The 16,629-nt window shown below is 38.8% G+C and overlaps 1 protein-coding gene across 3 annotated transcripts in view; it reads right to left on the bottom strand.

Moving 5' to 3' along the window:
* The window catches only part of SLC12A7 (solute carrier family 12 member 7), a 130,562-nt gene that overhangs the window by 21,306 nt on the left and 92,627 nt on the right, over positions 1-16,629 (bottom strand). For all 3 annotated transcript variants that reach the window (XM_070747049.1, XM_070747050.1, XM_070747048.1), the window contains exons 15-21: positions 16,270-16,389; positions 14,603-14,707; positions 14,233-14,401; positions 9,762-9,957; positions 5,047-5,216; positions 3,327-3,458; positions 820-927 (exon numbers count right to left, since the gene is read on the bottom strand). In XM_070747049.1, coding sequence (XP_070603150.1) covers positions 820-927; positions 3,327-3,458; positions 5,047-5,216; positions 9,762-9,957; positions 14,233-14,401; positions 14,603-14,707; positions 16,270-16,389 — 1,000 coding nt within the window. The remainder of the gene's footprint in view (positions 1-819; positions 928-3,326; positions 3,459-5,046; positions 5,217-9,761; positions 9,958-14,232; positions 14,402-14,602; positions 14,708-16,269; positions 16,390-16,629) is intronic.

Genomic DNA, 16,629 nt, shown 5'->3' with positions numbered 1-16,629 from the left:
TTTCTGCAAAGAAAGAGGAGAGAAAATGCAAGCAAGCATAATTTAAACATGGACTTAGATTAAATAATGGCAGCCTTAGATTAAAAACAGCACTACTTTTTCATTGCCAGTTTAATCAACTTGATCCCTTTATTGTTAAAATTTGCAATGGAGAATGTGTGAGATAACTGACAAAAATAAGGCTTGCTGGAGAAAAAACATATTAGTAGAGATGCTAAGCTGAATGTAAAATCTGCACTAAGAAGACATGAATATAAAGACTGGAGTCCAAGATTCTGAAAATGTTCAAAAATTTGCAAAACTAATTAGGTTAAATAATGGGTTCCTCCCATCCTCCCAAAAGTATAAATGTTTTTGAAATCTGTAAAGTGTCTCAATAAAGAGATACAAAGAATGATAGTTTTAAAACATGAAAGAAAAACATCAGTATATTAATTTGAAATAATGACATTAAATTAGTTTAAAAAGGCTGAAAAGAATAAATACAAAAAAATGAATGCTAAGATATTCTCAATAGCATTCTACTTCATCTGTCAATCAAATGTTTTAAAATTCTTAACATTAACAATTTAGTATTACTGGAAAAGTAATGAACTTATTTCAAAGGAAATAAAATTAAGTCCTGATAGAAACTGCTCAGACTTTTCTATTTATTCCAAACTACATGTTGAATGATTAACTGTGCCTCTTTACTGAAATAACTGAGATGGATTTATCACACTTATGATTCATAAAAGATTAACCACCGTTTGCAGGAATATCCAGAAATAATGTTCTCATTAACTAAAATGGTATTAGCAAACTAAAAAAATTCATTACCTCCCTCTCCCTTTCATTCTTTGAGAGCTGCATTTGTTTTAGCATCTGAGATCTCTGCTCCATCACAAGAGTCTTCTCGTATGTAAAAGCTGAGATATCATTTTCAAACTGTAAAAACAAGTAGGTATTAGTTATATTAAAATTCTTTCATTTTATAGTATACTGTAATTTTTGGCAAAAATTGTACATCTAGCACTAAGCTTATAACAGCTGTTGGGACCAGAATTTCCACTGATGAGGAAGACAGCCACATGAGATAGCAATAGCATTTAGACTTACTGTATATACCGTTTAATAGTGTTTTTACAGCCCTCTCTAAGAGGTTAACAGAATCAGCATATTGCCCCCAACAATCTGGGCCCTCGGTGGTGAGATTTGAACTGCTTTGAACTACAGCCTGCAGTGCTGCACTTTAACCACTGCACCACTCCAACTCTGAGATCATGCCTCTTAGCAACAATTGTCCCAGCATTTTCATTAATGATCTCCTATTGGCTTCTCCATTGGCTTTGCTTATCAGAAGTCAGCAGTGAAGCTTTCAAATAGCAATCACATGACCATGGGGATGGCCAGAATGTCAAAGTGCTCAGTGTTCAGTGCTGCCATAACTTTGAACTTGTTAAACAAGGACCATCTGCAAGCGCTTCGAAACAGATTCAAATTTACATGTGCTTGTTTTAAAGCACGTTACACTGCTATAATCATGTTTTATATTATAAAATGAGAAACTGATACAGACATGAGAATTGTGATGCAAACTCTGACCCTTCTGTACTTGGAATGTGGCCACAAGTAGGTAAGGAATATCACTTGCATGGTGATGTCATGATGTACATTTTTTTTTCATTTTAACAAAATCTTGTCTTATAATAGATATGCCTGATGTGGAATGGTGATATGGACTTTAACAATGATGGTGAATCCCCAGTGCTCCAATCAATGCTGCGGGATGCTGCAGTTTACAAAAGTCTAGGGCAATAGTTTAAGTTGCCTTGAAAAAGAAAGAACCTAAAGTAGCATCTTGCTAATGCATTAGTAAGTCACTGGCAAAGATGCCTATAATTATGGGACAACAAACATGGCATTGGACCAGAGTACCTCCGGAACTGCCTGCTACCGCACGAATCCAAGAGACTGATAAGGTCCCAGAGTTGGCCTTCTTCGGGTCCCGTCGACTAAATAATGTTGTTTGGTGGGCCCCAGGGGAAGAGCCTTCTCTGTGGCGGCCCCGGCCCTCTGGAACCAACTCCCCCCGGAGATTAGAACTGCCCCCACCCTTCCTGTCTTTCGTAAACTACTCAAGACTCACTTATACCGCCAGGCATGGGGGAGTTGAGACACCTTTCCCCCAGGCTTTTTTATACTTTGTTTTATGTTTGGTATGAATGTGCTGTTTGGTTTTTTTAAATAATGATAGGGTTTTATATGTTTTTAATATTAGATTTGTTCCACTCTATCATTTCACTACCTACAGCAGCTTCTAGGCACCTACAAACTGCTCTATGTGGATTCTGTCCTTCAAACGTTATCTATCAAAAAGCTGTTTTCAGCTTTTGAAGTAAAACAATATAAATTGATCAGCTCCAATTTTATATTTAATGTGACACTTTTTTCAACAAAATCAGGCTAAGTCATAATCAAAGGCACTAAAATGTAGGATATGTCATCCCATATTGCATCATGATAATCAATGAAGCCTTTATTAGAAATGTACCCATTTCATGAATTTTATTGATTGAACTATCCTCATCCAAAGGATTTATGTATAAAATGAAAGTTTGCGTACCATTTTGATAAGCATCAACTATCAAATTATCTCAGCTAAGGGGTTGGTTTTTTTTAAAAGATTCAATTACTTTGGGAAAGTCAAATAGCTGTTTTGCACAGCTATTTGCACTCATTTAAATTTGGGATCAAGGTTGTCCCCTGCTTTGTTAGTCACACCCAGTCGCTGCTTTTAGCTTATTCTTTTATTAAGAATTCCTTTCCTGGCTGTGGAGTAGATAAGGAAAAGGAGTGGGAAGCCCACTGACAGCTGGAAAGGACAGGTGCAAAGTTACATTGAATGGAATTCTTTATATACACTGTGACATATTCTGTTATTACCCAGTTGTTTGTTTGGATTTACTGTTCTATTCCAGTGGGTCTAGTCTAGATTGACAAAGTGCCAGCTGTTTCAGTGCACCACAGTTTTGGCTGAAAGAGATAAAATCAGGTGAGAGAAACTTGCTTGGAGCACAACTTTTCTTACAAACTTTCCCTAAAAATCTGATTCTGAAAAAAATGAAGTTCAGCGGCTCCAATTCATCCTAAATACTCTTTAGGATCTACTTTGAAATTCAGTAAGACTCTTTCCACACAGGAACTAAAACTTAAAATCTGAACTTGCCTGCTCTCTCCAAAAGGACTTATTGCAAGATGACCAAATTATCCCACTGATTTGGGGAAATCACACTTTTTCAGTTGAAACTGTACACTTCATAAATGCATTAATAGATAGACCTTACCATTTCAACAACTTCTACTTCAGCTTTAATTCGAAGATGGTATAAAAACATCTGAAGATCATTTTTCATCTGAATACTATTGTCATCCATCTGAGCTACAGTGAAGATGCGCATTCTACATTTTCTCCACACCTATAAACAGAAAAGCACACTGTACCTAAAAATTCCAATAAATTTGACCAGTACAGCTATTGCTGGAAAACTGTTTTTAATTGAAGGCTTCTGATATTTATGAAAAGACATAGCACTGCACATATAATATTTTCAGTATACCACCATAATATAGTTTGTTTTTAGCTCAGCTTAAATAAACGTAGATAGTATGGCTTAGCAGTTCATATTGTAGATCAGACCACAATAACTTATCCAACTAATTATTGTTAAAAATGTTGGTGGATAAGAGCACAATGTAAATCCTCCCGTGTTGTTAAAACATATTTTGAACAGGTTCTCAGTTACGGTGTCCAAAAGTGAGAAATGCTGGAACATCAATAACTTGATTTAATTCATCAACAGCTAAATGTTGTACAGCTGTTGCCTAATGTTCTTGTGGACTATTATGTGGATTAACCTAATACTGCTAATGCCAAAATGTGTCATGGAACATTTAGGACTACCAGATTTAAACTGCAAAAATATGGACAATTACTAGATGTTAGCTGGTAGCAGAGAATAATCCAAACTAGAATATCATTTAGTTTTCATCTTTTAGGCTAAGGGCATCAAACTTATGTCATTACGGTAGAGTCATATGACATATCAGGACATTTTCCACCTTCGCTAAACTGAGTGTGGTGTGGCTAGCGTGTGACTTATCTAGCCCGTATGCTGGGAATTTGACAGCCCTGTTCTAGGGTATTATCCCACTAAACTTTGAGTTCTTAGTAAATCTCATAAGGAAGCCATCTCTCCATTCATCTTATTAATTTAAAATGTTGAAGATGGGAGGGGCTGGACCTACAACTTACAGAACCACAACTGATATCTCACACCAGATAGAGGAGAAACTACTGAGGAGCACACTTTTTAATTTTCAAGTCAGCTATATTTACTTAGATGTCATGCTTCTAGCCTACCCTTAATTTGGTTGCTGATTAAATGTCAGAGGTTATTTTGTTGAAAAATTTGCAAAGATACATTTGCAATCTATTAAGGAAGTTATCCAATCGAAAACTGAGGTAAAATTAGCCTGGCAAGACTTGTTAATGATAAATCTGTGCTGATATATGCTAGCATTTTGCTGTAAAAAGCTGTATGTACTGTTTCTTGCCTTGGACATATCTTAAGAATTTTTTTGTTGAGACAGGCAGGATTCCCTCTGGTACCATTTGTTGTGGGTCAAGGGAAAGGGAGGGTTTTGCGTTCTCTTTCTGCTCAAGATCCCCATAGACAATTGGTGGGCCACTGTGTGACACAGAATGCTGGACTCGATGGGTTTTGGCCTGATTCAGCATGGCTCTTCTTAGCTTCTTATGTTTGTTGTTGCTCTTACCATCAGTCATCAAACTCATTATGAGATTTACCTTTCTTGAATGTCTCTCTTCAATTATGGGCTATGTACTGTATAGCCTATAGTTAGGTTTTTCTGTCTCCCTTTCATCATGTTCTTTGTGTTGTCGTTTTTAGATCAGTGAGCCTGAAATAGCATTACCTTTTTATATGTCAATAGCGATATATCTCAATCTTCACAAAGTTTCCCAAGTAAAATCAATGCTATCACCTTATGTTGTTTCAGGAGGAAAGGAAGCAACATCAGCATGCCACCGTCATGAACAATCCACCATACATCTATGTTGCCCTCACTAAAACGTTCCTGATTCACTGGAAACAAGTCTATGTTTTTAGCAACTAAGAGAGCTTGCTGTGCAGCTGTTGTTTCTCGTACAGTGTCTGAAACACAAATGGTAATTGGTATTTTAGAGATGGGTAAGTAGTATTTAAGGATCTTAACAAGAATCAACATATGCAGCACAATGAAAGTGTATTGCTTAGCTGCAAGTCCACTTTTCAAAGTAGTCATTTATGAATTCATACATAATGGTTAGATGAGAGGGGGGGGGTGTCCAACATCCCAGCGCTACTGGTGTCTTTCACACTCTGCAGGGAACCCTGAATTCCAGCTGTTTGGAGACCTGGAATCAGATGGAAACTGGGTCAGATACACCCTGGAGGGGCACTGAAGAAGAGGGGCATCAATCGGTGGTTGGGGGGGCCTTGCAAACCCTCCAGAGAGCTGGCACCAGTCTCTCAGCCATCAGCTATGGAAGATGACTCTTAGCCCACAATCGGACTGATTGAAATAGAGAGATTGTGGATTGCCTGAGAGATAAGCATTTGTGCAGGAGGAGAGGTGAACAAGTGCTGAAGCTGGGTGAGTGCTTCAAAAGGAGACAAAAGAAACTTTAAAATGGAGTGAGCGGCTATTTAGCAATTGGAAATACCATAGATCGAATTAAATGAACAAGTTTAAAAGCCCAGATTTGAGGATGTATTTATAATTAGAATTGGCGGGAGTTAAAGAGAATAAAGAATTTGAAGAAAATATTTTATATGTGCTAAGTGGATTTAAAATACTTTGGAAACTTTTGTAACAGAGTTGTTTTGTTATATTGGGAAACCGGCAACACCATCTGCTGGTTAAAAGAAAATACTCAGTTAAAAGAAAATAACAGACTATTTTCCTTTTCCACCATTGTAAATTTTAAGTATTCTTTATGATCCAGCTTCATTTCTGTTTTCTTTCCACCTCTGATTTCCAAAATGTAAGTTTTTATGTTTTCATGAATGCATTTTAACATCTCACTCAATTCTTCATAGATACAAGCTTCCATCATGTCAAGTTCACAATTCACAAAGTTCACAGATATTTTTTTACTAAAGCTTAAACCCATATAAACTCTTTGTATTTCAGTCCAATCCAATTCAAAGTCCTCTTATTTTCTGTCAGCAAAATAGCACAACACACACTGCTTTCAAGTCCTTTCAAGTTCCTAGTTATCTTCTTATGAACAGGGTCAGTGGGTGACTGATCCAAATCATCTTTTTTCATGGAAAAAATATGGGTTTAAAATGATCGAAGATTTTGTCATTTAGACACATGAAAAAATTTTGAGAAGACAACCTCAATCCCTTGGAGGGACCTTGATACAGAAGGCAACTCTTGGAACACCAAGGGAATGTAGTGGCTTTTGGGGTAATATTGAAGGTTCTTTTTCTGTGTTGTGGATGTATTTTAATTATCATTTTCTCCCTGTTTATTCTTTACCCTGCTAAATGGAGTGTGGGGAAGAGGTTTCAGGAGATCTATGAGAAATGTTATTTGTGAAGAATAGGGATGAATCTCAACCCATGAAATACATTCTCGGTAAGTCAAATTCACTGCTACTAAGAATACAATTTTCCATGAAAAAAGATGATTTGGATCAGTCACCCACTGTTGAAATGGCTTTAACATTAGAACCATGGAAACATCCCAAACAGGAAATGATAGGGATATTAGTGATAAACACAATCAAATATTTCCTAAAACTCTTTAAAATGCATTAGAAAAATAGTTAAATAGTATCCACCAGAGGGCAAAAGAAAGAAATATGTTTATTGAAATGAAAAGCAAGCCATACTGCTTCGGAAATAATGGAAAACCCCATAAGAAAGATACTGAAGGGGACTGAATTTATAACTTTTTTGCATAATCTGCAAAGGATCTGTATTTAGCTGCATAACAAGTTCTTATGCAAGACTTCCAAGAAACTAGGAGGACCTATCTATGTGAACCTGATGGGAAGTTATGGCCAAATCCTTCAAGCTGTAAAGGAAAAGATAATAGAACAGTAGTTAGTAGCAGGTTATCTCAGGACGTAAAGATATTCTCATAGCAAGCTAGCTGCAGTCTAACTGCTGAGCATATTACATGATAATGAAAATGCAACTGGCTAATTTTGGGAGATTTTTTGCAAGGTCCCTGGTAGCAGAGGACCAGGCTAAAGAAGGGACCAGAAAAGATTCAATCCATGAGAATAAAAGTCCTAATAGTTCTGCCTCTGCCACCAGGTTTGAGCGTGCAGTAGGAAAACTAGACTGATTTAGTGTTACTTGATCAACTGATCATAGCTGTATTCAGTATGTAGATTTCAATAATGAAAATCATACAGATCAATGCTTAATGGGAAATCTGAGTTTTAAAAGTGGAGTGGATTTAGTACCACGTTATTGGCATCACCTGATATACTGTAATTTGAGCCGTTTAACATCTAAATAGATCCTGGAAGGTTGACAATGCTAATCATTTCACTGACAAGGTACTGAGATACTTCTGATGGAGACCAAGATCCATGGATGTATTAAAGAGGTGCCTCTCACTCAGAAATTAGCTTGCCAGTGGTGACAAGCTGCGTCAGAGAAACAGTTGTCCCTTCAGTAAAGTTTTCCTGTAGCTTAGCATCAATTTACTGCTTATTGATATACAGTGATCCCCCGGTTATTGCGTCCCCAACCATTGCGAACAGGGTAATTTGCGAATTTTGAACCCGGAAGTCAAAATACCATCTACGCATGCGTGCCCTTTTTTCTATGCGTAGATAGCGCCCGGCAGATCAGCTGCTGGGCGGCTTCCCTGGGTCTTCCCCCTCTTGCTGGCGTCAGCGAGGAGTTTCCCCACCGCCCACGCAAACTCCTCGCTGCCGCTCGCCCGCCCTTCGCCCGCCCACGCCGTTCGCTCCCCCTCTTGCTGGCGGGAGGGCGAGAAGCCCTCCCCAGCACCCGCTCACCCGCCCTTCGCCGCTCGCCTGCCCTTTGCCCTGGCCGCTTCTTCCCAGCGGAGAAATTCCAGCCCCCACCTGGTCCCGCCCGATCCTCCTCCCTGAGGCAGCTCGCCCTCCCATGGCCGCTTCCTCCACCCTCCATCGCAAGCCCTCGCCACCGCAGCCAACGCGCGCTGCGATCTTCAAGCCCGGCTCCTTTCGGCCCAGCATCCTGGGCCAAGCAGCTGCCTTCCGTGACTGAGCCTGGCTCGCCCGGAAGATCGTAGCGCGCGTTGGCTGCAGCGGCAAGGGAAGCCAAGCCGGCAGAAATGTCACCGCCGCTGCAGCCAACGCGCGCTACGATCTTCCGGGCGAGCCAGGCTCAGTGACGGAAGGCAGCCGCTTGGCCCGGGATGCTGGGCCGAGAGGAGCTGGGCTTGATCCGCTGAGCCTGGCTGGCCCGGAAGATCGTAGCGCGCGTTGGCTGCAGCGGCGGTGACATTGCTGCCGGCTTGGTTTCCCTCGCCGCTGCAGCCAACGCGCGCTACGATCTTCCGGGCCAGCCAGGCTCAGCGGATCAAGCCCGGCTCCTCTCGGCCCAGCATCCCGGGCCAAGCGTCTGCCTTCCGTCACTGAGCCTGGCTCGCCCGGAAGATCGTAGCGCACGTTGGCTGCGCTGGCGAGGGAAGCCAAGCAGGCGCGCCATTCTCCGCTGACTCCTAAAGCGGGGAAGTTCGCCAGGAGTCAGCGGAGAACGGCGCAACTGTTTTAAAACGATCGGAGCTTTCCAATGAGTCCCGAAGACAAACGGCAAACTTCCGCGTTTGTCTTCGGGACTCATTGGAAAGCCGCGCGGGTGTTTTAAAACATCCCCGCCGACATGGGGGGCTTGCTAGCACCCCCCCAAACCCGGGTTGGGGGTTCGGGGGGGTGCTAGCGAGCCCCCCATGTCGGCGGCCGCGCCGCCCCCCAATCTTCGGCTCCTCGCTAGCGCTGAGGAAGTTAAAAACACCATCTGCACATGCGCAGATGGTGTTTTTACTTCCGCAGCGCTACTTCGCGAAAACCCGCTCGTTGCGGGGGGTCCTGGAACGGAACCCTCGCAACGAGCGGGGGATCACTGTATTGGAAAGATGGAGCTTTAGAGAGAGATTCCAAAGATGGAGAGATTTGAAACAAGATGTAATGATGCTGAGGTAACATGCTTGAAAAGGAACACTTCCAGAGATGAGCAAAATAGTCCTTATCACTATGATGTTTATATCTGTTGGCATAAAAAGAAGTTTAACATTTGCAGTCACTAAAATAGCACTGATAGTTTCTCTTATAAATCCTCAAAAGAATGAGAAAATATCTTATAATTGCCTGAGAGCTTCAACTGTATGGAAGGATATGTGATAAGAGTTACCAAGAATTTTGCACTGTGTATGAGTCACAGAGATTAGATATAGGAGTCTCATTTTTTAATTTATTTAAATAGGAGTTTAACCTGGTACAGAGCAAACACAGGTGGATACATAAATTTGTATACGTTCAAGTGAATTATATCCCAACCATTAATTACTGTCTGTGAAATTCAATTTATTCTGTTATCAAGCCATCAATTGCAGGATACAGTTCTCTTTGAAACTTTCAACAGTCAATTTGATAAATATAAATTCTCAACCTACTCGTATCAATTTAAAAAAACACATACCAACAAAGTTTTTCCAAGAGAATCTATTATCCGTCTGCTTCCAGGATTGAGGCCATGCCATCAAAACAGTGTTGTGTTTCATCCCCCCAAGACCAGCAGACTGAATCAAATGAGAGATTCCATCTCTAATGCTGGGGGATACTATTAATTGGCAAAATCCTTTGGTCTTTTCTGTTCCCATTAAAGATCGAATATTCTTTAGGGGGAAAAATACAAATTAGGGTAAAAGATATCTAGACAATTAAAAATTATGAAAATGCATTTTAAGGATTAATATGTTTCTCAAGTAACTTTTGTGAATGCCTCTCTAATTCTGAAACTACGGTATCTCTGGAAAAAAAATATACTTTAAATGAACAAGTGATCTGGCTTAATCAAAAGGAAAGAAATCACAGACTAAATGAAAATATTTAAAGGTCTAAAAATTAGGAAATGGATTAGTGGTGGAGCAATTATCACCTTTGTTACCTGAAAATTGGATTTACTTCTTAAACAGGATGCAAACTTAGCAATTTTTATGGGTAGGAAAACAGAAGACGGAAGGTGTAATTAACTCTACTTGTGTAATATCCTTTTGTGTTTCCAGAACTAAATATACACAGCTCTAAAAGCATAACTTTTAATATTAGGAAAATTGGCATGGACTACAGCTTCTCCTTGTTTTAAAATTATTTTAAGTGTCTTATTGATTCCATAATTATGTATGCAAAATATTAGGGAAATTGGCATGGTCTACAGCTTCTCCTTGTTTTAAAATTATTTTAAGTGACTTATTGATTCCATAATTATGTATGCAAAATAACTGATATTGGTTACATGTAATTAAGTTACTTAGTCTTACCCAGGGCTCAGTAATTACTCCTGATATGTTCCTCATACTTATTCTTTTCTCAAGTGAGGTTCATTTTCCATATATAGTGTCTCTCTGACTTTATTTTGAAAAGCAAAGCACAATTTCAAAATATCATCTAATTTTAGGAAACAGCACTGAACTGCTATATTGCTTTTAAAATAATCAAAACAGTGGCATTAAAAATTTATATCAGCAATCTTTTACAAACTGCTGAACCATTCTCTTTTCTTGAAAGTATTCCAAACAGACTTCTGAGTGTCACTATCTTGTTAAATATTTAGAGGATTCCACAATTAAGTCAATGCTGACTTCATACAAATTGAGAATAAATTACATTACTCTAAGCATTTTGCTTCAAATAATCTCAGATTTATTCTAATTTTGTACTGCAGATGATGATTCAAACCCTGTTGTTGTGAAAACCCCCTATTCAATCCTTTCTAAACAGAGATATTAAAAACAACACATTTTATTATTTATTAAATTTATATGCCACCCCTCTCCCAAGTCTCGGGATGGAAGATATTGGATAGCCTGAGGTAACATGCACTGAATTCTGAATAAATTTTAACTGAAAAAAATTGTAAATAAAATGTATCAGATGACTAAAAACCTTTGAAGCACAAAGAATCTTCCATTATATTTGTTAGGTAGGTCACGATCTGCTATAAATCATGATCTGTTGTTTTTGTGCATATCATCCCTTTTCCAGTGACTTGGACTGCATTAATAACTTCTAACTGTAATGTCTATCTTCCTTTATGAACAGCAACATGATGGAATCAATTAAAAAGTCCAATACTGGAGGTTCTGAAGTACAAGGTTGGAAACAAAACACCCAAAAATTGTCTATGTGTTGTTAAGAATTAACAACTACTATAGAAAAATTAAAAACCAGACTTAACAACAAATTTCTTTTCATAGTATATAGAGTGACCAAGCTGAACTTGATGACATTCACAGAACAGCATCCTATTGTTCATTGGGGGGGAGGTTTCATTTTGGTTTTGGTACTATTGGAACTCCTACTACCTGGTTGAGGGACAAGGTTTCCCCTTATATCAATAAGATTGATCAATCAATACATTTTATTGTCATTAAAATTAAAAAAAACTCATAATGAATTCTTGCCAGAGCATGTAAAAGAAATATCCCTCTTACAAATATCTTTCTCCAAGTGATGCCATCTACTTTACAAAAGTTTCAATGTTCAGTTTTCCACTAAAAATGAATATCCAATGAAGAAAATATAATTGGTCAATTTGTAAATATTGATGTTATTATTGGGATAGTGAGATGGGTGGCTACATACTGTATTTTTCGGTGTATAAGATGCGCCTTTTTACTTCAAAAGGTGCATCAAAAACCGGGTGCGTCTTATGCACCGGATGTGGGGTGGGGGTCAGCAACCGCAGCAGCTACCCCCAAGGCCGCCTGAGCAGAGGGTGTCAGCTGCATAATTCCTGAGCTGAGGCAGCTTTGCTGGGAGCATGCCAACCGCTGCGCCCTCCCAAAGGCTCCCCCAAAGGCGGGAGATTGGGGTGGGGGCTGATAGAGCCGAGCCCCATCCCGTCAGATGATCAAAGCTGCCCCATGGGCTCCTCCGCTGGCTGGATGCATTGAGGTGACAGCGAAGGCGCTGTGAGCAAAGCTGCCTCAGCTCAGGAATTATGCAGCTGATGCCCTCTGCTCAGAGCGCCTTCACCAATCGCTGTGCCCTCCCAAAGGTGCCCCCGAAGGCAGAAGATTGGGGTGGGGGCTGATAGAGCCAAGTCCTGTCCCACCGGATGATCGAAGTTGCCCTGCGGGCTCCACCACCGGCTGACTGCCATGCACCCCACTCATCCCTGGGCCTGAGCCGCCAGCCTCCAGCGGACAACTGCTGGTCGGCCTTGGGGACAGTCGCCACCGCTGCTGAGGCAGTGCCGGCAGGGACCCTGGGAGGAATGCCCAGAACACCCGCCGCCAGGCAGTTGAGGTGGGGCACGTGGCAGCAGCTTCCAAGAAGTGGGCGGGTGTCCCTTCAATGGAAAATTAGGCTAGGGGCTGAAGGAGCTGAGCCCCGTCTGCCGGATTTTCGAAGCTGCCCCGCGGCCCATTCATCCCTGGAGGACAAGCTAACAAGAAGTGGGATAGGCTGCTGGCTCGTCCCCGGAGAGACAGAGATGGAGGGAAAGAAGGAGGGGAGGGAATGTGAGAGAAAAGGAGAGAGAAAAATGAGAAACTGATGGAGGAAAAGAACGGGAGAGAGGAAGAACAAACAAATGAGAGAGAGAGGGATGAAAAGGAAAAAGAGGGAGAGGGAAGAGAAAAACAGAAATGCAAGGGAGAGAGTGAGAGAGAAATGAGGGGGAGTTTGAGAGAGAGAGAATGAGAGAGGGAGAAGAGGGAAACAAATGAGAGAGAGAAGTGGAGAGAAAGAAAGAAAAGGGAAAGAGAGAGGGAGGGAAAGAGGGGAAGAAAGGAGGAAGGAAAGGAAGGAAGGGAGACATTTCCCACAGAAAACACCAGGAGCCACGAACCCACCCCCTCATGGCTGGAGAGGTTACTATTATTACACTGTACACCAAGGCAACTAGACACAAGAACAGTTTTTCCCCGAACGGTATCACTCTACTAAACAAATAATTCCCTCAACAGTGTCAAACTTTTTACTAAGTCTGCACTACTATTACTACTAGTTTTTTCCTCATCATTCCTATCACCCATTTCCTCCCACTTAGGACTGTATGACTGTAACCTGTTGCTTCTATTCTAAGATTTTTATTGATATTGATTGTTTCTTCATTGCTTATTTAACCCCTATGATAATCATTAAGTGTTGTACCACATGATTCTTGACAAATCTATATTTTCTTTTATGTACACTGAGAGCATCTGCACCAAGACAAATTCCTTGTGTGTCTAATCACACTTGGCCAATAAAGAATTCTATTCTATTCTATTCTATTCTACTATTACTATTTAATACTACACCATCTGGTTCAGAATACTTTTTTCCTTGTTTTCCTCCTCTAAAATCTAGGTGCGTCCTATACACCAGTGAGTATTATACACCGAAAAATATGGTAAATCAATTATTAAGTCATTAAACTAACAAATAAACTTCTACCTTTACCACAGGACCAAATGTATTAGTATTAGATTGCAGTTACATCAAGTTTCTTGATTGGCTTTTAATCACCTTCAGATGTTGCCTATATAATTATGGTCAGGATTATTATGCATGGTATTATTATGGGCACTCTCAAATATAAATGTTTTTTATATATATAAATGCTGTAAAAAGGGGGAGACTCTTTCATTGGAAGAGGAAGAAAAAATAAAGATGATAAAAGTTCAAAGAATAAGAATCAATTATTTCTTATGAATATCTTATCTGTATTGACTCTCAAGCTAGTCATGTACCAATGACTAGAGAAACATCTGTTATCAAGTAAGTGTTTTTACAAATTACAAAATAACCTCGATTCTTTGAATATTGTAAAGGTTTTTGCTAGGCAATTAACATAAAAAGAAGGAATTTCCACTAGCACTTTTGTGATACTAGAAGCAAACATGAATATTAAGTCTTACTATCCTTATTTTCTTGGTGTTCGTATATATATATACACATACCTCTTCAGCTCGTTCAGCTTCTGCGTATTTATCAAGATATGTTCCTGGGAGTACAGATCCCACTATGGTCAATCCTTTTCCAGCCTTCAATTGAGCGGTAAAAGAAAGCAGCCGAGGATGTTTTACTAACTGTTCTGAATCCAAATTCAATAGCACCAAGACTTGAGGCCTAAAATATATAATATAAAAATAAATTGTAGAGGATACCTCTTCAAGATCATAATTTTCCAACACAATAACACAGCATTTCATAATATTATATGCTTTCAATATATTTGCACTACAATTTATAAAAGGCTCTCCCTGTTATATTTATTCCCAGAGAACCGAAAATAGGATTTGATGTGTTAAATATTAAATGCATTCTTACCTCCAATTTTTGGTATGAGGGTGACCATGGTCAACTCGAAGTAGAGCAAAACGAGCAGCATTTAAGGATAAACCCCGGATTCCATCTCCCCATTCTTTTTCAGCTCTTAAAAGGAGAATTAACAGAGGTTTACATGTTTGTGATAATATTTTGTTTTGATACAGTAGACCATATAAAGTGGGTTCAGGAGTACGTTTATCCATTATGCTTTATTTTAGACAAATTTACTTGAGTGCTATCAATGGTAATTATTGACATATAACAAATTTGAATTAAGATGAATGAAAGTCCATGAGTTGGCCTTCTCCGGGTCCCGGAGACGAAACAATGTCATCTGGCAGGACCCAGGGAAAGAGCCTTCTCTGTGGCGGCCCCGACCCTCTGGAACCAACTGCCCCCCAGAGATTAGGACTGCTCCCACCATCCTTGCCTTTCACAAACTCCTTAAAACCCACCTCTGCCGTCAGGCATGGGGGAAATGATTCCCCTGGGCCGTTTCCGCTTTACGTATGGTCTGTATGAGATGTATGATTGTTTTTATATTAAGGGTTTTAAATTGTTTATAACTATTGGATTTGTACTATTTTTGTTGTTGTAAGCTGCTCCGAGTCTCCGGAGAGGGGCGGCATACAAATCTAATAAATAATAATAATAATAATAATAATAATAATAATAATAATAATAATAATAATGAATGCAAGATTGGTAAACTGCTTGAAACCGTAACAACTTTTTAACAGATATGTAATTAGAATTTACTGACTGTTGGAAATGCATACGAATTTAATATCTGCGGTCTGTTTAAGCATCTTTAAATCTCTTTCAAAAGAAATACTATTTATTTATTGGGTTACAGAGTAACCAGAACGGATGATCAGGTCCTTTGAAGTATAAGTAACACATCACAACTAGTATTTGTCATCTATATATTTTACATATAAAATTGAACATTAATATTTCATTGAAATAAATGATCATAGCATAAATCGCAATTGCACATTCATTTCACAAGTTTTGCTTAGATCTCATCTTTGTTTTGAAAGTACTGAAACGTGAATAAATCCATTCCATCATTTTCCCCAAAAGTAGAAACATTTGAATAACTAGCTTTTCTTCAGTCATGAAACAACTAATTCCCATACTTTTTAAATTATTTATTTAATTAATTAATTAATTTAATTTATTTATTTATTTTTATGAGCCCATGTAATTAATTAATGGTATGCATGGCATGCATGATAAAATTTATCTACAGATCAGGGCAACAATCTGATCTTCACCAGATATGATGGATTACAAATTACAAAAGCACAGGCAACATAGGCAAGGAATATATGATTTATATTTCAAAGCATCCAGTGAGCATTAACTTGTTTATTCCTATTCTATGTAACCATTTTTACATATTCTGAATAACAGAACGTTCAACATTAGTTTCTCCCCTCCTTAAAATAAAACTACAAAACAGCTGAAAAATGCACATGGAACAAAGATGTTAAATAATTAGTGTTTTTTTAAAAGAACATTGCAACAAAATTGAATACTAAATTACATATACTGTAAATAACACTTTTAATTAAATGTTTTGCGTTTATGTCATAAAAATTACTTTCTCTCAAGTGTATGAATGTTTTTAATTAAACAATAAATAAATGTGGTATGCTTACCCTCTGTATTCTATGTATTTATAAATACATCCTGCAATTAGCATGGCAACCAAGGCATAGTACCAAGAGCAAATGAACATCAAAGCAAGACACAAACTCATTCCTAAGAATGAAAGAGTCCTGAAAGGAAACATGTTCTTAGTTGGTCATATTTATGTATATGTGCTACTTAATCTAACACAATGACAGAGTTTCTAACTAGCATCTTTCAATATATATGCTTAACAGAAGAATGCAAATATAATAATTAATCATATTGCTAATGCCTGGTTTTTATCAAGGAACTCAGGGTAATGTAAAATAATTCTAAATGACACGGTTTCAATCTTATAAATGAACAAATTATCATGCTAAATTTAT

This window comes from Erythrolamprus reginae, chromosome 3, assembly GCF_031021105.1.
Source record: "Erythrolamprus reginae isolate rEryReg1 chromosome 3, rEryReg1.hap1, whole genome shotgun sequence".
NCBI classification, from domain to species: Eukaryota; Metazoa; Chordata; class Lepidosauria; order Squamata; family Dipsadidae; genus Erythrolamprus; species Erythrolamprus reginae.
This window is presented reverse-complemented; position numbering and strand designations above follow the sequence as displayed.